General features: G+C 35.5%; 1 protein-coding gene across 2 annotated transcripts in view; it reads right to left on the bottom strand.

Annotated features, from left to right (window-relative positions):
- The window catches only part of LOC126756547 (UDP-N-acetylglucosamine--peptide N-acetylglucosaminyltransferase 110 kDa subunit), a 118020-nt gene that overhangs the window by 60432 nt on the left and 34971 nt on the right, over positions 1–22617 (bottom strand). For both annotated transcript variants that reach the window (XM_050469687.1, XM_050469688.1), the window contains exon 6: positions 3552–3748. In XM_050469687.1, coding sequence (XP_050325644.1) covers positions 3552–3748 — 197 coding nt within the window. The remainder of the gene's footprint in view (positions 1–3551; positions 3749–22617) is intronic.

Raw genomic sequence — 22617 nt, 5'->3', positions numbered from 1 at the left:
TGAAAGTGAAAGATTCAAATAACATTTAAAGTTTGTGTTATATGGAAAGATTTCGCCCGCTTTCACACTGTAGCATAGGAAAGTGAAATAATTGACACCGAATTGGGTTTAAATCGGTAGAGGAAGGCCCGAGATATGCCATTTCACCTAAAAGAGTGCGGTGGTGCACCCATTGCTCAATTTTGACCTCGGCTCCTTCAAAGCGCTCTCATACCAACGCGGGGGTAAACTTTAACATCTCTGGCGTATTTAGTTATCGATTTATCGCGCTTTTAGTCGTACAGTACCGTTATATGGGGAGTGGGTCGGGTTGTCATCCCATTCATTTTCACACCGGCGGTATGATCTCTTATATATAGGCGAATATTGTAGCTTTAGTGGCTTAGAAAATATGTACACTAAACATATTACAGGAGGGGCCAGGCCTACTTTTTCAGACAGACATCCGGATTTCAACCAGTCTCGTCATCCTAATCATCTATACATAGAAAAGAAAGTCGTGTTAGTTACACCATTTATAACTCAAGAACGACTGAACCGATTTGGCCGAAATTTGGTGGGGAGGTGGCCTAGAACCAACGGTAAGGACATAGGATACTTTTTATATCTTTATGTTAAAAGTCAATACAATTCATAAGTGCAAAGATTATATTTAAAATCACAAGCATTGTTCAAAATCATGCAATAATTATTTGAAAATTTTAGTAATTCAAAAATAGAAAGAAATAAGTAAAAAAAATTTTATTCATACATGCTTAGTATATGGGTTATACTGATTTTGCTCCTGAACCAGGCAGTTTTTTTAGGACAAACCCGTCAGATATTTTCAATATCACAACAAAAAATGGCATTGGCATGTTGTAAGAGTATGAGAACCGAGTTTGAAAAGTGTTTCAACGATTTGCCGAAGCGCTGGCATATGCACATAACAAATGAGGGCTTTTTTGAACGCGACAACAATAATGCAGACCAATGAACGATTAAAAAACAAGTAAGGAAGGGCTAAGTTCGGGTATAACCGAACATTTCATACTCTTGCAACTTGCAAGTATTAAAGCCGGAGAAATACCTTCAGGTACATAAGTCTTGTTAGTTATATAAGGGCTACGGCAAGTTTTCACGCGATTGTTTTCATTTCAAGCACAAAAATGTACCGTTGTTAGAAAAACACGTTCTCTCAATTTTATTAAGGAAAGTCACATATTGGCCGAAATCTGTGGTAGTCATAAGGCAGAATTCATGTAAAGTTTTATCTTGTTATATTAATTGCTTCTTGATTTATATACCTGACAGCTGCCATACAAATTGAGCGATCAAAATCAAGTTCTTATCTTTCATTTTATTAGATACATATCTTCGCTAAAACTGGCGGGAATAGTTGTCTAACGCTAATTGTTCAGATCAAATTTCCTGTATGGAATAATAAAAAGTTTTATTTTAGAATTCAAGGCTTATATTATAAGAGTTTAACTTAGTATTAATAACAAACTAAAACTAAACACAGCCAAAAATAATTCACTTCAACTAAAAATACTATCGTTTTTTCGCGTTAAAAAAAAGTAAACAGTGGCAACAACCGTTGTTTGTTTTTAATACTTATTTCGGGGAAGCGCAAAATATCCTTTGGAAACTGTTACTATTCAAGTGAGTGAGTGTAGTAAAACATATTTTGATTATCATTTTTTTTTCTGAGGTTAAGTCGTTAAAACTTCAAATTTTGCAAAGAATATGCGGACAACCCCTGAAACGGTCACAAAATCATATTAGGTAAATATTTGCGCGAAACAGGAGAAATAGTTGGAAGACACCATTGGAAAATAGAAAAAATGATTGATAAACATGGTAAATATCAGACTGTTGAAAATTTGTCACGACCCGGCCGTTCAAGCGCCTCACTGACACTGAAGCGCGATCAATAGTACGGGAAGTAAAAACCAATCCAGCTTCAACGCTGTTCAAATATCAAAAAATATAGCGAAGACATCGGGTAAACCAGTAAGTGCCAGTACAATCAGGAAAACATTGCACAAAAGCGATTTGCATGGATGAGTACCACGCCAAATGTCCTATACTATACATCAAAGGCGAATTAACAGATGAACTTGGAATTTGTAAAAAAGTATACAAATCAGGCTGCAAACTTCTGGGAAAACATTTTTTATACGAACGAAAGCAAATTCGAAATATTTGAATCGAAAAACCGTTCTAAAATTTGGCGATCCAAAAATAAAGCCTTTAATGATGTGTGTTACCAACACAGAAAAGCAAAGGTGGGGGATCGGTTATAGTCTGGGGCTTTATGGCAGCATTTGGTGTTGGGAATTTGGCTTTTATTGAGTCCACGATTAACAAATTGGATTATTTGAACATTTTAAAAAATAACGTTGCTCAAAGCATTGACAAATTAGGACTATTAGGAAACTGGATCTTTCAACAGGACAACGATCCTAAACACAAGTCCAAAATTGTTAGTGAGTGGTTGTTATATCGAGCACCAAAACTCTGGATAACCCTCCACAGTCCTTAAACATTAATTCTATAGAGCATCTGTGCGAGCACCTTGACCGAAAAATCATACAGCGGGACATTTCAAGCCAGGACGACCTAAAGAAGACTTTGATTAAAGAATGGAGCAAAATCTCCCCAGAATTTACAAAAAATGTTGCGGAATATATGCTTAGAAGAGAAAGTGAGGTCCAGAAGTCCAAAGGAAAGTAAGCAAAATGCTAGAATGAATGTTAATTTAGTTTATGTACATAGATTTCAACTTTACAGCACTCTGTTTCCTTTTTTTGACGCGAAAAAGAGAGTACTTTTAGTTGAAGTGAATTATTTTTGGCTGTGTTTAGTTTTTTTTATTTAATATTGATACTAAGTTAAACTCTTATAATATATGCCTTGAATTCTATAATAAAACTTGTATTATTGCATTAAAGACTGCGTTGAAATTAGCACTTTAATATTGATAGAATTGCTGTTTACTTATTTTTGACGCTCACAGTATGTATGTGATATTTATTAATAAGAGGAAACGACTTGTCCACTTAATTTCATCAAAATATATAGTAAAACATATTGACCGACATACATAAACGGTTTAGAGTCAGGTGGAAAGTCCGAAATCCCTATATAGGGTATATTGGCGTTGATGGGAGGTTGCTGTGTATTATTCAAGTATACGCGAAAACATGTTTTAACCAAATTTTGTGAAGATAATTCATACCCCGTAGTATATGGGAGCAGGGCTAATTCGTGAACCGATTTCATAATTTTCCGTGTAGCAAACTATAGTATATCCAGAATAAAAAATTCACTTAATTCTGCTAAGTCATCTTACACATAATCGATATAAACGATATAAAGCCAACAGGAAGTTTAAAAATTTCGGTTAGAGTTAGTACTGTCACCATTTTATCAATTTTTGACATCACAACATATTATTACCAGAGAAAGATGATCTTTGATTATATGGTATGACGTTGATTGGGATGCTGGTTGACTGTTTATTTTAGTTATTTATCAATGTTTTCCAAAGAAAAAGTGAAGCCTACCTGTCAAAAATTCTTGCCTCCTTCAAAACGTTTCCCAAATTAATGTACGCATCCAGAAAGTTCGGATCCAGAGTTACAGCTTTTTCAAAGTGATGAATTGCCAACCAAATTTCTCCTTGAGCGTTGAAAACACAACCCAAATTGCTCCAAGCTACAGCAAAACCCGGACATGTCTCAATCGCTTTCAAATAGCAAGCCTGAAAATATTTTAATATCAGTTTTGTAAATATTTTTCAACCAAAGTTTAAACATTATAATTCAGATAATGTAATATAAGTTATCATAAGTTAAGATAATCCAGTATAAGTTATCAAAAACATTCTAAAAATATACAATTCATAGCATTGTGAATTTCATCATCAGCTTTATTCTAATAATCCTGAATCGACAGTTTTAAGATGCGAGTTGTAGTATATTTTTATTGATGCACGATATATCAGTTATAAATAAATAAAACAAGTAAGGAATGATTTAGTTTGGGTAAACAAGTTCTTGCTTGCGAGGACAGACGGACCGACATACGAAATTCAATTTATCATGGCAGTCGGATCTTTATTACTCTTTATCCATCTCGAAAAGGTAAATGTTTTACATACAAACGGTAAGTTAGATTGGGGTAGAGGGCTGATCGATGATCGCGCGTGGACTGGTATATGTAGCCATCGAAAATAAGAACTGCTGTGTTTGGACATACAAATTGGCAAAACGCTTAGTAGCCAATACCAATTTGCAAAGACGCTTAATTTCAACTCCCACCAGTTCGATGGGATGTCTGAAGATATGCGCTCCCAAGTGTTTAAGACTTTATCTCCCAAACGCGGGACAGTCAAAAAAGAAGTTTTGAGTCCTTTCTAACTCATCTTCTTCTAAATAGCTTTTGCAAATGGCGTCTGGTGAGATTCCCAACCATACAGCATGGGCGTCTATTGGGCAATGGCCTGTTAAAAGCCCCACAACTAGGGTGAGGCTAGCGTTACTGAGGTGCAAAGAGATCACAAGATCTCATGCGATCAATCTTGGGTCAGAAGGCTTTTACGACTGCGCAATTACAGATGGTGGCCCAGCACTTATTTCATATTGTTGCAATCTGGCAACTTACAACTTTATCATAAAGTTTGACATTTTTGATGTTATATGAGTACATACTCAGAAGGTTTTACCATACGAGCGCTATTTGTATAATTTAGAATAACTTAAAATATTCATTCCGAGAAAAAATGTAATTCGTCATTTTCACGAACAGCAAGAGTGCATGAATAAACTTCATTAAAGTTTTGACTTTGAATTTGATGTTCATCAATGGTATGGCTATTTCAATCGAGTTTGTGGATAATTCCAATACGAGTTTCGTCAAAGTCGTCCAAAATCAGTTGTTGTTCCGGAAACTATTGATGCTGTGCTCAAACTGATGGTGCAAGATCGTCATATGGCCTATCGGAAGATTGAGAGGCAAACACATTTACATTTAATATTGCATGAACACTTGATTTAGATTTTGTTTTCACGTTGGATTCTACACAATTTGTCGATTACTTAAAAAACGCCTCGTGTCGATTCTTCTTCTTCTTAATTGGCGTAGACACTGCTTACGTGATTATAGCCCAGTTAACAACAGCGCGCCAGTCATTTCTTCTTTTCGCTACGTGGCGCCAATTGGATGTTCCAACGGAGTGGAGGTCTTCCTCTTCCTGTGCTTCCCCCGGCGGGTACTGCCGCGAATACTTTCAGGCCTGGAGAGTTTTTGTCCATCCGGACAACATAGACCAGTAGCTTTTGCGTAGCCGCTGTCTTTTAATTTGTGAACTATGTCTTTCAGTCGTCGTATATCTCGTACAGCTCATCGTTCCATCGATTGCGATATTTGCCGTGGCAAATGCGCAAAGGACCATAAATCTCTCGCAGAACTTTTCTCTCGAAAACTCGCAACGTCGATTCATCAGTTGTTGTCATCGTCCAAGCCTCTGCACCATATAGCAGGACGGGAATTATGAGTGACTTATAGAGTTTAGTTTTTGTTCGTCGAGAGGGGACTTCACTTCAATTGCCTACTCAGTCCGAAGTAGCACCTGTTGGCAAGAGCAATCCTGCGTTGGATTTCCAGGTTGACATTGTTGGTGGTTTTTACACTGGTTCCTGAGTAGACGAAATTATCTACAACTTTAAAGTTATGACTGTCAACAGTGACGTGAGAGCCATGTCGCGAGTACGACGACTGTTTGTTTGATGACAGGAGATATTTCGTCTTGCCCTCGTTCACTGCCAGACCCATTTTCTGTGCAGGGTCGAGAGAAATGTTAATAAAACGTATAAACCCAAAAAAGAAACAGTCGACTGTTTGGGTGTTTCCACAAAAGCTGTTTGCGCACAAAGCACTTCGAAATAAATTGTTATTTTTTAATGTGGAAAAACTGGAATTGTCGCAACCATGCCACTAGAAAAACATAGAACAGTAAATTTTGGGAGGTGCGCAACCATTTGTTGCCAGTTGTCTTTCGGAAATCAGAAAAACCAACTGCAGAAGACGGATTACTCTTCATCACGACAATGCGAGTTTTCTATCATCGACTGAAACAAGTTAATTATTGCGCACTCCAAACATCTATTTGATGAGTCATCCGTATAGTTCTGACTAGAGTTGCCATTTCGATCTGATTGAACCAAAATTGGTAGGTTCATTTGCCTTTGATAGTTTGGTTGGAACAATAAATGCCTAAAATTTACGCTGTAACCGAACAAAATGATATTGATGTCAGGTAAATAAAAACTTTTGCGACATGTCAATTAACAACTTTAAAATTTTATTGTTGTTGTAGGGGTTATCTAATCCCCATTTAGGTGATAGGGTTCAAGCAGATTGTCATCGAAGTCACTTAACGCTAGATCCAGGATATTTCGTTATATTTCGCCGAATCGAATTATAGGAGAAAAGTGTTAGAAGAGTGGAACTCATTGGGCATGCAAAAAGGTGGTCAGACGGTGCGGGGACTCATTTCACGAAGGACATATAACCTGATAAGTCGGGGTCAAAACAATCAATCTTCTTCAAAAATCTCAAATTTTTTTTGCTGTGAATTTTTGTGCGATTTTTCAATTTTAATATCTTTAATTAATTATTTATTAAGTGATTTGATTGTGCAGAAGAAATAAGTATCGTGTTCCTTACATTGAATTTTGCATTGACTTTTAGTTTAAACATTATTATTTCAATACCGAGTCATGTTTTTTGTTCATTTTGTTTTATTTTATTTTTTTTTTTAACTCATATCCTTTCGCTATTCACAGCTGTGTTTAACGAATTTAACGAATTTTTGGAAAAAATATCCGAGAAAAATATCCAAATTAATTTAATTCGGAATAAAAAGTTGAATAGTGAACTTTCTACTGTAAATTGCTCTGATTATTATGGAGATATTGAACTGAGTGTCTGAAGTATGTTCCTAAATTAAGGGGGTATTCTGGTCTAGAAATTTAAAAAATTTTTTTTATATTTTCAAAGTTTAACTATTCAAGAATATGTGTACAAGAGGATTTTTCAAAATTCAAATTATTTTCGGAGATATAGGCATTTTTCTGATCCGGCATCCAAACTGGTTCGGCCGGAACTAATCGAACAAAAGACTTTACGCGAAACTTTAAACGCGTTTTTCTCAAAACTGACTTTTTCGGAACGATACCCACGATTTCTCAGGTTCTACTAGACCGATTTACTTGAAATTTTTATAGAGTCTTCTTTATAGGCTTGTCTATGGTTGGAACTAGCCCCATCCCCAAATTTTTATTTTTATTATTTTTAAAAAATTCGAAATAGTCAGAAAAAGTGATCCAAAAAAACTTTTTTTTGAGGCAGTCGCCATTTTGTGAAAAATTTTTTTCCCACTTTTCCGTAGTTTCGGCCATTGCGACATTATTCTAGATTAATAATCTTTTTTTTTTTTGGTTTCAGATAACTAGGAGGGTTGAAATCATGGGTATGGTCACGTGGAAATTTTTAGAGGGCCCCCACTTCGTCAGCTCATAATTTTTGAAATTTTTTACTTTTTTTAGTTTTTAATTTTTTTCTGTACTCTTCTAAAATTAACAAATAACTAATAAAAAAAAATGGATAGTAAAAATATTAATTGCCTTTTTTTACGACACTTTAAAAATTACCTGAAATTCATGCTTCTAGACCAGAATACTCCCTTAATAAAAGTAAAATTACAAAAAAGTGGTTCTCGTAAAATTTATTTAAATTAAAAAACAGAAAACATAGAGCTTTTAAACATTTTAAAAGAACAGGCGCACTTGTCGACTATTCTAAATATTATGCACTGCGTCTACAGTATTCGGACCCAAACAAAAAATGTTACTAAATTTACTTAAATAATGTAAAAATTAATATTGTATGTAATCCAAAAGTGTTTTATAATTTCGTTAACTCCAAACTCAGGATTTCCAAATTTCCAGGCGCGATGAAATACAAATATATCATTTGACATATAACAGTCATATTATATTCAATATGTTTGCAGAATTTTTCAAGTCTTATTACTCTACAAAATTTCCTAAAAAGATTTTCTTTCGGCAGGTGCTCTCTCCGAATACTTCAATTAACGATCTAATGATTTATGAAGAATATGTCTTACTTATAATGCATAAAAGTAAATTCAGGTCATACATTGAAACCTATAGGAGTAATGTAAAACTATCAGTTATACCTAAACTTTTTCAATATCATTGCCAACAATATAACTTTTTCGATGTCTCCGTTAATTTCTTCTTCTCAGCATGGATTTCGTAACCATGAAACATTGGGTTTTAGGGAACAAAAGCACATGGATACTTTGTACCCTGACTTCAGCAAACCTTTCGATAAAGTAAATCTCTTGACTCTCGTACATAAACTTGATCTTCTGGGCTTTCAACCAAGATTTCTTTAATGAGTACCTTCTCATCCTTATCATCGTTCAAACTTTTTTGGAAACCAGTTTTCGAAAAACAGGTTTTAATTGTTTCCATCGTTACGTTGTCCCATGCAGTATTAATAAAATAAACAGCCTCCCAAATGTCAAATGTTTTTGAAAGTTTGTTCATTGAAATGTCATCTGCTCTAGTCAATATACATATATTTTTATAATATGAACAGGGTATATTAAGTTTGTCAAATTTGTAACATTGATCAAGGAATCGTCGACAAATGGATAAAGTATATATATAAATGATCAGTATGTTGAGCTGAGTCGATTTAGCTATGTCCGTCTGTCAGTCTGTCCGTCTGTCTGTATATTTACGAACTAGTATTCAGTTTTAAATAAACGTCAAAATATAAAAAAAGATAAAAACGTCAATTGAATAAAATTCAAGAAGCTGCACAAATTTTTAATAATAATATAACATATAGCTGCCATAAAAACTGAACGATCGGAATCAAGTTCTTGTATGGAAAACTTTCACATTTGACAAGATATATTCACGAAATTTGGTACAACTAAGGTAACAATGTAATCTCCGAAGAAATTGTTCAGATCGGTTAACTATAGCATATAGCTGCCATACAAACTGAACGATCGGAATCAAGTTCTTGTATGGACAACTTTCACATTTGGCAGGATATATTCACGAAATTTGGTATATGTTATTTTTTAAGCCAACAATGTAATCTCTAAAAAACTTGTTTAGAACGGATTACTATAGCATATAGCTTCCATACAAACTGAACACATAGTTACTAACAGAAATGCACCTGTGAAGGGTATTTAGCTTCGGTGCAACCGAAGTTAACGTTTTTTCTTGTTTAATATTGCATCTGTAGTGACATTTGAAATTCTGCATAATGCATTGATCAAGGGTCTGACAAATGGATGTTGTATTAGTAGGTAAAAAGATCAACCTTATGTTATTAAGTTTAATATCCACCGCAAGCGTTCAAGGTGTACGGACGTGTTTTGTAATTCGCTCCGTGTATTCAGATTTTGCAAAAGTAAACAATCAAAATATAAAGATAAAAACAAACAATTGAATAAAAATCAGTACACACAAATTTTTAATAATAATATAAACAAATAGTGCACAAAACAAATAGATAAAAAACAAAAAAAAACAATAATGAGTGCTTCGCAGCCTCACCGGCAAGGCCATAGGCATTCCTTAAATGCCTACTTCAGCTTTGTCGGCCCAACAACAATAACAACTACTGGCAATAAAAAGTGTAACGGCGATGATGAGTCATCGCGGGGATCAGCTGAAATAGAAACGAAGCAAAGGACGCAGTCAGCAGAAGCAGCAGAAAACAACAATCGGGCAACAACAAATGCGCTGACAGCAACCAGTCTGCAAGGTGAGAAAGTACCAATAAAAAAGCCCGTCTGTACAAACTGGCATTGGCCGCTACGTAAATATAAAAAAGAAATTAAGTCCTTCAAAGTCAGCGGCCAATCCTAAAAAGTTCAAGGCGGCACACCAAATAAAAATAAAACGGAAGTTTTAAATGGCAACAGATTTGCCATACTAAGGAATTGGTCAGACGACGATGCGAAGGGCACCACCACAGTCGTTAATGTCAAATACAGTAATACTCTTGTTGCTAAAATGAGTGAAATTATACATAGGTACTAACAATTTTCATATGCATAGTGCCTTTGAAAAAAAGTAATATAGATGAAACAAAAATTCAGTCTTATAATGAAAAAAGTTTTATGGAAATCGTTAAATTTTCTTTAATTTCTTTTAGTAACTGTGTGTTCAGTTTGTATGGAAGCTATATGCTATAGTAATCCGATCTGAACAATTTTTTCGGATATTATATTATTACCTTAAGCAGTAATCCATGTCAAATTTCGTGAAGATACCACGTCAAATGCAAAAGTTTGCCATACAAGCCCTTGATTCCGATCGTTCAGTTTGTATCGGAGATTACATAGTTGCCGTAGAAAATAATCTATACCAAATTTCGTGAAGAAACATTGTCAAATGTGAAAGTTTTCCATACAAGAACTTGATTCCGATGGAGGTAATCATACTGCTAACTACAGGGGTTGTCCTGTATATAAAGATTTGAAATCGAAGTTGTCACAGGGCATTCAAGCACGTCATAACCAAAGGTTACAAACACCCCGTAATGAAATTATAGCAACCTCAGATAAAGTTCGAATTCTATTACTTCTAACAATAATAATATGCAAGGAAGCTATGCAAATGTGGTGAAAGGCAACACTGTGCAAATGCAACTGCCGCAGAATCCACCAAATGGAGATATTGAAACTATGATTATAAATCTTCACAGTGTATGACACAATTTATGTCTAGCATGCAAAACATGATCCAAAATTTAATAAAATCAGATGCTGCAAAATTTATTAAGTAAAAAATGACCTGAGTAGCAACATTAATATTGAACACAAAATAAATACGGGAAGAGATATTGACGAAAGCTTAAGAGAACTCAATGATATAACAACTAACGCAGCTGTCTTAGCAACACCAAACAAAAGCTATAAGCCACGCTTGTTTCAGAAAAATCTCTAATAGAGAAATAGAAAAGCTTTTAAATGAAAAAAGGCGTGCAAGACGAGAATGGCAGATAAATAGCTCCTCTTTCACTCAGCTTCAATTAAAATCAGCTGTACGTAAATTGAAAAAGGGCCTTAAGCATGAGGAAGAATTCAACACTGAAATGTATATAAAGAAGCTGTGTCCAAATTCAAGAAAGCAAAATTCCCTTTGGAAATCCCAAAAGTCCATGAAGCTACTAACTGACTCAAACATGCCTATACGAGACATGGGTGGGAATTCGGTTCGAAGTGACGAGGAAAAGGCTAATTGTTTTGCAAATCACCTAGAAAAGGTATTTCAACCTAATTGCCCAAGGAACATCTTTAAGCTGTCCAGTTTACCCAACACAGCTAACGAGTCACTCGAGTCTTTTAAGACTTCACCTTCTGAAATTATTAAATAATAAAAGAACTTAACCAAAAAAGTCACCAGGAACATGATAATATTACTCAAAAATGCTAATTGAATTACCAAATATTGCTGTAGAGGTGCTCTCTTTGCTCTTCAATGCAATTCTGAGTCTCGGATACTATTCAATTTCATGGAAAAAGTCGCAGATTATCTTGATAGATAAACCTGGGAAAGACTTAACACAGCCGTCTTCATACAGACCAATCAGTCTTCTACCTTGTCTTTCTAAAATATTTGAAAAAGTGTTACTATCAATGATAACCCCTTTCCTCCACGAAAATAATATAATACCAACGCACCAATTCGGGTTTCGTGAAAAACATAGCACGATAGAGCAAGTAAATAGAATTACTAACAAGATAAAAAAAGCATTTGAGCACAGAGAGTACTGTTCAGCTATATTTCTAGACGTGGCTCAGGCGTTTGATAAGGTGTGGCATGAGGGCCTTTTATATAAGATTAAAAATATTCTACCTTTAGAATTGTATAAAACATTAGAGTCTTATTTAAAAAATAGACAATTTATGGTAAAAGTGGGAGATTTCATATCTGATGAACGACAGATAAGGGCTGGTGTACCACAGGGCAGTGTTTTAGGCCCAACTCTATACATAATATATACAGCAGATCTTCCAACAGCTAATAATGTATTGACCTCAACTTTTGCGGATGACACAGCTTTAGTGAGCCGTAACAAATGTCACATAATAGCATCAAGAATATTAGCCAAGCGCTTAAGAAAAATGGCTAGCCAACTGTCGTATAAATGTGAATGAACAGAAGTGTAAGCATGTTACATTTGTTACATTTGCGCAATATTTTAGTACCAAAAATGTGATCCAAACGGGGTTAGATCGCCGAAAAAACAGCCCTAAAAATGAACAATATTTTAGCGAATGAAGTAACATATCTTGGTATTCACCTAGATAGAAGACTAACGTGGATAAGACACATAGCGAGTAAAATAATTTGCATGAAGATAAGAGATGCAAATTTAAATTGGCTTTTAAATAAAAACTCCAAACTTAGCCTAGACAACAAAGTGCTTTTATATAATGCGGTCATAAAACCGATTTGGATGTATGGCATTTAACTGTGGGGTACGACCTGTGCAACTAATATTGATATAATACAAAGGTTCCAATCGAAAATGTTTCGAACAATTACGTGTTCACCATGATACATGCATAACGAAAATATCCACAAAGACCTTGGTATTCCTATGGTAAAGAAAGAAGTAGAAGATAGCATAATTAAATATTTATCTAAACTCCGTGATCAACCAAACCCTTTGGCTAATGCTTTGATATATTCCTGCAATCAAACACTCCTTAAAAGAAGAGATATGCCTGCGTACTAAGGAGCAACGTATCACCAAAACAGCTCAATCACTTGCTTGAGCTTGTCTAGTTTTTAAATAGATTTAAGATTTTATAAAAAAAAGATATTGCAAAAATATATATATATATATAAGTATATCGAGGGTGAGTTTTGGCTTGTCCAAAAATAGTAAAACTTTTCTCTTCTGAGAGCCCATTTTTTATCAAAGGTTAGTAGCCACTCACACATAATTTCACGAGACGACCAAGCTTTCGGCTTTGACTTCTATTCAACTGTCAGGCTTCGTAGAACGCATTTTTAAACGCGCGTGGGCTTTTCTGATCACTAACGGTATTTCTTTATCTCCAGCCATACTGGTATACAATAGCACTGTCAATCTTTCTTTCGATAATTTACCTCCAACGCAATATTCGTTCTTCAAGGCAAGAGTCTTATTTGGCAAAGCACGGAAAAAACTCCAATTTTTGCGCTAAAAGTATCTTCTGCTCTGTAGCCCAATAACCTGACTGGCAGCTTCTGTTTAAATTGATGCACATTCTTGGGATTAACCTCAGCAGATTCCCACATACGCTTTTGAACGTCACATTATGTCGTTTCCGCAATTTTCCCAACCATCTATTTGATGGCGGAAAAGTTTGAACTCAATTACCCGCATTTTTTTTCTTGCTTTTCCCCTTTATAATAGGGTCCGACACTTGTATATTTTGCTTTCTAGCTTTGACAAACAACTCAAAACACAAATTGTCTAATTTGAGTCATCATTGTTTAAGAATTTTTTCTTTTTTTTCATGTTATCATCACTCAACCATATCTTTTTATTGTCTTCCCATTTTCACAATAGTGGCGGACTGTATTTTTCCAATATCGTGTCTTTAAAAGCAAACAAATAAAAGTAAAAACATTTCTCCTTTTATAAAACATATATATAATATATCGGGTGATTTTTTTGAGGTTAGGATTTTCATGCATTAGTATTTGACAGATCACGTGGGATTTCAAACATGGTGTCAAAGAGAAAGATGCTCAGTATGCTTTATATATACGAATAGACTTACCTAACAGCAACGCTTAAATCATTGAATTTTATTACCAAAATCAGTGTTTTCGAAATGTGTTTCGCGCTTTACGTCCGATTTTGGTCTTCAAGAAGTGCTTATTTGTCTGAACCAAGTATCGGACCACTATACATTAGCTGCCATATAAACCAACGATCGAATGCAAGTTCTTGTATGGAAAGAATTTGCGTCTGTTTGACAAGTGTATCTGACCAAATTTGGCCGTTCGCAGCAATTGGGTTTTGTTATTCCATAGACCACAATGGAAGATTTTACGAAGAAATGGGTAAAACCGTTAACTATAGCATATAGCAAGATACAAAGCTGAACGATCGGACAAGTTCTTGTGTGGAAAACGTTCAAATCCGATTTATTTCGACAAATTTTGTTAGATTCATTTTCTGGTTGTAATCTCCGAAATAAGAAAATTGCCGCATTTGGGGTGAAGAGCATATAAAAGCCGTTCAAACTGAACATGCATCCCGAAAAATGCACTGTTCTTGTATGGACGCTGGTGGAATCATTTGACAACGTATATTTTCAAAATTTACGCAACGTTACGGTGAATTATTATGCTAACAAACTTTTTGTTGCCAAAAATGGAAGAAATTAACTCAGATTGGTTTCAACAAGCATATAGCTACCATACACACACTGAACGATCTAATCAAGTTCTTGAATGGAAAACTTTTGCATTTGACCCGTAAGTTGGCCATATATTTACGAAATTTGGATATTTTTTCTAAGGCACCAATGTAATCTGTGAAGGGTATATTCCAGCTTCGGAAGACAACATTTCCGAAGAAACGTTTTTCCGTTTTGCTCTTGCCCAAAATTTTTCCGAATGGACCACCTGACGCAGCCGCGGTCAACATTTAAATGAAATTATCTTCAAAAAGTTAATGTCATGAACCAATCTAACGTTTCAAATAAAGAACCGATGAGATTTTGCAAATTTTATGCTTTTTTTTTAAAAAAAAAGTTATCAAGCTCTTAAAAAATCACCCGATATAAATTTCTTTTCTTCAACAAATTTAAAATTTTAATTTTTTCTTTAGTAGAAAGTATTTTTTTGTGGGATTTTTTCCCGGTTTATTAATTAACACGACTAAATGTTTTGCGACAGATCGAATGAATCATAATTTTTCATTTTTTCAGGCTACAAATTGTTACATATACAAGGTGCGTTCCAAAGTAAACAGGAGTTTAAAAACAATCAGAACAAATGGTTTTTTCGGCAAAATCAATTTATTTTATTCAAAATAGTCTCCTTCTGCTTCCATACAGCTCTTTGCAAGGTCCAAAAGCATGCCGAACGAGTGTTTCATCTCGTTGCCCGGTATGTCCGCCAGTATGCCGTTGCAAGCCTTTTGAATGGCCTTTACGTCTGCATAACGCTTTCCTTTCATGGGCAAATGCATTTTTCCGAAAATAAAGAAGTCGCACGGTGCCATATCAGGTGTAAACGGGGAGTGGTTAATGGTTAAAATATGATTTTTGACCTCTTTAATGATGTCCTTCGAGTGTTGGATTTTGAGCATTTTATGGTCGTCAGTCAATTTGTGCGGAACAAACGGTGCACACACCTTTTGTAAGCCCAAATGTTCGGTCAAAATGCGATAAATCGATGTTTTGGAGATGTTCAATTCCATTTCCATGAATTTCAATGATGATTTCTTCTGATTTTTTCTGATTTTTACCACTTTGAAAACGTTGAAATCACTCGTGTACTCTGCTACGGGATAGGCAAACATCGCCATAAAGTTGTTTTATCAATTGAAACGTTTCGGTAAAAGTTTTACCAATTTTGAAACAAAATTTAATGTTGGCTCTTTGTTCGAAAGCTCATTTTCGCACCGATAACACAAACATACTGACACTTAAAACGCAATAACTTTACTTCCAATAGATGAAATGTCATGAAATTCTCACTGGACAATCGATAAAGATAGCAGATTCTAACGCACCAGTCGACATAAGTATAGATGGTGCCATCAAAGGGCGCTAGTTTCAAATATTCCTGTTTACTTTGGAACGCACCTTATAGATCCCGTTTCATCTTAACACGTTAATGCTTGTTCTCATAGTTTTACATACATGTGGTGTGTGTCCAAGTATGTACACATATTCGTATAACTCGTATATAGATTTCGGCTGTTCCGTTTAGTTACCCTACATCTTCATTTGTCCTCGTTGTCCCCAAAGATGAGTTTCACGTCCGCTTATCAGAGGTTTTTACAGTTTTCTTTACACTTTCGTTCGGCAATTCATTTTTTTTCTGGTCCGGTATTGAAAGGTAATGAAAATAAAAAGTTATGAAAAAACGTAAGCAAAATGAAACATGGTTCCTCAATTTTTGTCAGGTTATGGGAGATGTCCGCTTATTAGAGGTGTCTGCAAGCAGAGGTTTCACTGTACTTCAACTGATGAAAGGTGTCTGTTGCATACAAACTTAAAAAATTTGGCTGCTTGGTGTGATAGAAATTATTTGCCATTGAATCTCAAAAAAATGGAAGACAATGTGCTTTTCTAATTGATCTGCGTGTAATAAAATACTATTAACAAGAGCAAGTTTTAGACTTTGCTATAATACCAAAATCTTGAAAGCAAAAGGTATTCTCAGTTTTGTTAAACGTTGGTCTAAAGAATTTCGAGATATGTTACTAAATTACTTTTTAGGAACCCTAGTTGCCAAATAAATTCTGAAAAGCTCCTTAGGGCATTTCCGTTGGGATTTTAGGTTAAGTCTTCTTCCATACACTAGTCGTTTAAAACTTATAAATCTACCTACACTTACGAATCGTAATTGCTTGGTGTAATGTTCTTGGTAAAAGCCCTGAATGGAACAGTTAGCAGTTCTTTTCTCCTCTTTGAAGTTAATTTTAATATGACGGTTCGCTTTTCGAGGTAGTTTAGACCCTTACTGTTAAAATCTTGTAGAACAAATTTTAAACTTAACGAACCAGATGCCTTATTCGGGGATCACCGGGATCGGCACGGCGTCAGGTGTCGTGCTCATTAGCTAAAACGGCGGCTTCGGCTGGGAAATTGGGGCGTATTCCGCTATTCGTCCAGCCGGGATGAAGCGAGCGGTAGCTGCTGCGATCACCTTGCGGAATCGATGTACGCCAACGGTTACGTCCGTGGGAATGGTTAAAGCGGTGAAGGCGTTTTTAGTAAATTCTGTGAAGCCGACCGAAGCTTTGTTAAAGTTAACGAAGGTACGGCTGTCCACGGGAACAAAATTGGGAGGTTTCTCGATCGAGATTATTATGTGAAGGTGATCTGCACTTATATTCGGGTGATATCCTGTAGGGCAACATGTAACTGGGAGAGTGTATATAATAAATATTTCGAGCTCGACATCGCCTGACCGGATAGCTATACCCTGACATTCTAATCGATGTATCCGTAGTTCAGAATATATTGCACAATGTTGTGCTATATGAAGGCCTTTCCCGCTCGCGATCTTTACGGAAAACGTTGAAACCGGCACAACTCAGAAGATCTGAGCGGCCGTTTAACTTGGTTTCTTGGACCGCAGCTAACGATACGAGTTCTTGCTTCATGAGTGCAACTATCTCCTCGATCTTGGTCTGGAGTCCTTTGCAATTAAATTGCAAGATGTGTCGGTATCCGTGGGTGATCCTGGGGCTGAGGGAGTGGAGTGGAGGTGGTGTTTGTTGCAGCTGTAGAACCCCAAGGCGATTGTCGCACTGTGCTTTTGGTTGGCGACGTCAATGTTGAGTCATGACACACTCCACTCACGCGTCGTGCGCAGGCCGGAACACTCCGAGAAGTGACACCACCCAGTGCAAGAATTGCACTTGACTGATGGAACGTTCCGACGCAGCTGTCCGTGGTAGATGAACAAACTCAAGTATCACGCAAAAAAAATATAAAAATTGAGAAAAAACATTTCTGATAACCCGACAAATCCGCTTAACGAAATAGTAACGCGAAACTGCAGCAAAATAAACTTTGAAATATATTAACGACAAATCGAATGTTGCAAGCATAAACTTTCCACGCATAGAATTGCATGAAAGTCGCACATAATTGTTGTTGTAGTTGTTGTGCGTACATTAAATTGTCACCAGCAAAAACTAAACGTGAAACTAAATATAAAGTCGCCAACACGCACCGCGAGATGAGTAGAAAGTTCGCGCGCTTGCGCAACTAAACGCACACACGCTCAGGCACTTTACGCAGTCGCAAATTTAGCATTTTCATGTGCAGATTTTATCATTCGATTTACGCGATTAAACCGCGCTATGCTGCTTATGACATACGGATCAGACTGCGCGAGAATGAAGGTTGGGAGGAGGACAGATCGGAATGGGAGTCATGTTGCCTGTTTGAGCTCCTTTGGACCGTGGAGGTCCTCTGTTGGCCACTTGGGTCGAATGGTCAGATTGGACACCCGTATTGGCTAAGGGCGCAGTAGTGTACCTTATGGCACCATCCATTGCATGTATTACACCTGACCGAGGTGGAGTTTGGATGGAGCCTTTTGGCGCAAATGCCAGCTCGAGTCAGGGGGATATGGAGCAACCCTGATGCAAGGCGTTAACCAGTAACGACAAACTTAAACTAATACTCACCGATCCAAAAAGGATTAGATCACAGAAAAAAAAACTCCGGAACGTAGAACCGGCTTTTGTGGGAATATGGTCCGGTCAAAAACTATGCTGCACCTATGAATGAATATATTATGTGAGCGATGTAGAAAATTGTATACAGAATGATCACCTTTTGCTCTCACACAAGGTATTCAAATGTTCGGCCATTGATCAATTGCAGCACGCAACGTTTTTTTGATAGGGATGATGCTCCTCGAACAACAAATGTTTGAGAGACTACGAATCTCTGTGGGTTATTCGACTGTAGTCCAACAATGAAATCAGAAATATTGATTTTAAGCCACTGTTGGGGTGTTTTTGCTTGGTGTACTGGACTAGAATCTTGAGTATACAATGCTCTCGATCTTAGAGCTTGTATATAGAGATATATGTAATCCCAATAGAGATCAATAGCTTTGCACTCAATTTTAGGTGTCACGTACTGTACATTGACCTTTTTTTTTAATTAAGTTCGCCATTTAACTAACAAAATGTTCCTTTAAAACAGAAATTAGAAAAGAACAGAATAATTGGAAGCACAGGACGAATCTCTTGGAGTAGGAACCATATTATAGTTAAATAAACATTTTCGTCACATTTTAAAAATGAGATTCTTTGAACGTTACTTTATATACAACACGTCTATTTATAAGCCATGTAACATACTGCATTGAACGTACACTACTATGAGCAAAAAAATACTAAGTTTTTGTTCATAATTTTAAAATTCTTTATTTATTTTTCAAAATCTTAACGTCCTTCTCAAAGTAATCCCCCTTGGCCTCAAAACACTTGTGCCAACGTTTTTCCTGATCCTCAAAACAGTTGTTAAAGTCAATTTTCGGAATAGCCCTCAATGAGCGTCTTTAGAATTCAACCGGCGATAATCAGGCAAATATGGTAGTTGAGGCACGGTATGGTTCAAAATTTGGCGAAAAACTCATGAAAAATCAATGCTGTATGCGACGGTGCATTATCGTGGTGCAAAACCAATCCGGGCAAAAGACGCATAACACTCAAATAGTATTCCTTGTTGATAGTTTGGCCGATCGGAAAAAATTCGTAGTGTACCACACCTCTTGCCGAATGCATTTTATGAACTTCAGAGAGACAAGCATATACAAACACTAATGAGTATTTTGATGTAACATATGGCACAGAAGTCACTGATAGTCATGCTAACCTAGAAAAAAATATTTCGACGAATGGGTTTTCATTCTCCCAATGCTGGATTTCAAAAGATGCTTTTATTGTTATAGTTATATTGAATAACTGCGAGCGGATATATAAAGCAACAATATACACGGATAGCCAGGCGGCTGTACCGGCCTTGTCGTCTCCAATGACTAATTCCACCATAGTCCTTAACTGTAAGAAGGCACTGAGCTAACTAGAAAACAAGCTCCACCTACACTTTATCTGGGTTCACGGGCACGAACATTTTCGGCAGCGAAAAAGCAGACGAGTTGGCAAAGACCGGAACTTTCCTAAACGAATCCGAGACAGAGTTAATACCAAGTTCACTAGGATCGATCAGGAGATAGCTCAATATAAAATATCAACAATTAGCAATTAACAGATGGAAAGTATAATAAATGCAATATAACTAAACAGATATGGCCGATATATGTATGACAAAAAAAGAAAAGTATCTACAGACTAACTGCTACCATATGAATGATGGCGATAAAATAAAAAAAAAACAAAAAAGCAATTGCGAAATTTTGTGAGCAAACTGGCACAAAAGTGAGAATAAGCTATGGAATATTTGTAGTAAACAAAAAATGGCTTCTGAATGTCCAGTCAAGTAATTTGAAGACTGCAAGATGGAAAAAATTAATGGTGGCCGCCATTTAAGTCTACCATATACAACAGTGAGAAGAGAAATACTTTGCAATGTTTCGATGGTTGGTTCTAAACCAAAGGTGGCATCAAAATTAAAAAAATGGCGTATGTGAAGTAGCTTTTCAATGATATCATCAAAGCAAAACGAAATTTTAATTTCCTTACTAAATGTAAATTATTAATCAAAAGATATAAATAAGTATAAAATTGAAAACCAAAAAAAAAATTTAATTAATTTTTTTTAATATTTTCGTATTATATATGCAATAAGTTTAATCACAATATCTTAGTTTTTACCGAAGTTATCGCTTACACGGACAGACTGACGGATTTGTCTCGTCGATCTGATCATTTATTTATACATTACTCCACATCTATACTTATTACACAACAACAAATGAAATTTAATATATTTGAGCATTAGTAAGTAATTATGTAAACAGAAATGTTAAAGGCGAACAGATCTAAATGGCTGTCACATTTCGTTATTTAGAGATGCATACATTGTGACAAAAACGGAAATTGTATTTGAACTGACGAGTGGTACAAAGCCTTCAAAGACAGTCGAGGGATCGTTGAAGACATGCCTCGTTCTGGACGACCTTCCACCGGGCTTTAGAATGCCGTCCTAGGATTTCGGGAATGAAATGGGTATGGTCGAATAGAGGTTTCCAGATCAAGAATATATATAGTTATAGTCGCAGGAATCCATTAGTTTTCGAGTTATTTGCGTTACTTCAAGTACGTATTTTTTCGATTTAAAATTAATATTACACTTTTATATCCAGTAGCAGTTCACTAATTCGTTTGTTCACATTTATTTTACATTATATAGTGCAAAATTAGTTTTAATTCAATATTTAACTTATTGCTTTAATCTATTTACTTAAAAATAACGAAAGAGCTACAAACTGTCAAATAATCAGTTAGGTAGTCGAAAAAGTCTTTTCGGATTTCTAATCAAACTTGAACTTATTTTTTTTTTAATTTATACTAATAAATAAATAAACACATATGTACATACATATGGGCATTTTCACAAAAAGGTCCACCACGCGTGCAAAATTCAAACAATTCCTGAAAACTTTCTGTTGATGAATAATAAATCTCAAATGTGTTTATTTTATAAATATAAAGGAATTTTTATTTTCTTCTAATTTTGAGCCGAAATATACAACGAATACACAAAATTTACAAAAATCTGACTTTTTTGACCAAATATACCAACGTTTTTCCTTGTTATATTCCCTAATTCAAAGTAATACTATGATGTTTTTATAATTTAAAAATCTTCTGCTGATAGTAACATAATGTTCAACAAGCAGACAGACTGAGTGGAGATCGAATAACGGTAGTTTTTTGTGTTTGCTTTTGCTTATATTCGTATGTCGCGTCCGTTACCGAAAAACAGCATTTATTGTTCTCATTAGTGAACAAAGTGTTGAAGTGTAAATTGCTTTCAGACTAAAAGCAGATACATTATTTCACTTAAAAAAAGTAATAATTGGCTCTCGGCAAAAACGATTAAAAAAATTTATTGGTGTTTGAAATTCGTCGCGTCCGTTACCGTAAACCTTAAATATTAAATAAAGTTGTAGAAATTGCATAAAATTAAAATTTTATTGATGGCAAAAACGGCAAAAGAAACAAGAAAAGCAATAACAATGAAGTATAGAGAGAAAATGAAAGAAAACGTCGAGAAATGGCAGGAATACAAGAAGAAAGAAGCAAAACGAAAGCAAGAGTACCGAAAAAGATTATCGCAAAAAATGAAAAGTGATAGTAATTTATTAGAAAAGAAGAAAGAAAAGGACCGTGTTAGACAGCAAGTTTTGCGGCAAAAAAAGAGCATAAATAATATTGACAATTTGAATTGCGAAATTTACAGCTGTAAACAAACGATGGGAAAAGCAATTAAAAAAGTTGAGGCTGCGCTACCTAAAAACCTGAATAGAAAAATAGCTATCCTCAAATCTTTATGCAATAAATATATTAAGCCAACAGAAACGATGAATGAAAATACAACCAAGTCATCAAAAAGCCAGATGCGCGAAAATTAATTGAACAATTCTTTTTGCAAGATGGAATCAGCGTTCAAGCTCCTGGGAGAAAGGATACAATGATAATCAATGGGAAAGTAGCCTCAAAACGTTTTATGCTTATGGCCTTAACAGAAGCATATCAACTTTTCAAAGCCGAATATACCGAAGAAAAAGTCTGCAAAACTATTTTTATTCGTTCTAAGCCAACTTACATTCAGTT

This window comes from Bactrocera neohumeralis, chromosome 4 (assembly GCF_024586455.1).
Source record: "Bactrocera neohumeralis isolate Rockhampton chromosome 4, APGP_CSIRO_Bneo_wtdbg2-racon-allhic-juicebox.fasta_v2, whole genome shotgun sequence".
Taxonomy (NCBI): domain Eukaryota; kingdom Metazoa; phylum Arthropoda; class Insecta; order Diptera; family Tephritidae; genus Bactrocera; species Bactrocera neohumeralis.
This window is presented reverse-complemented; position numbering and strand designations above follow the sequence as displayed.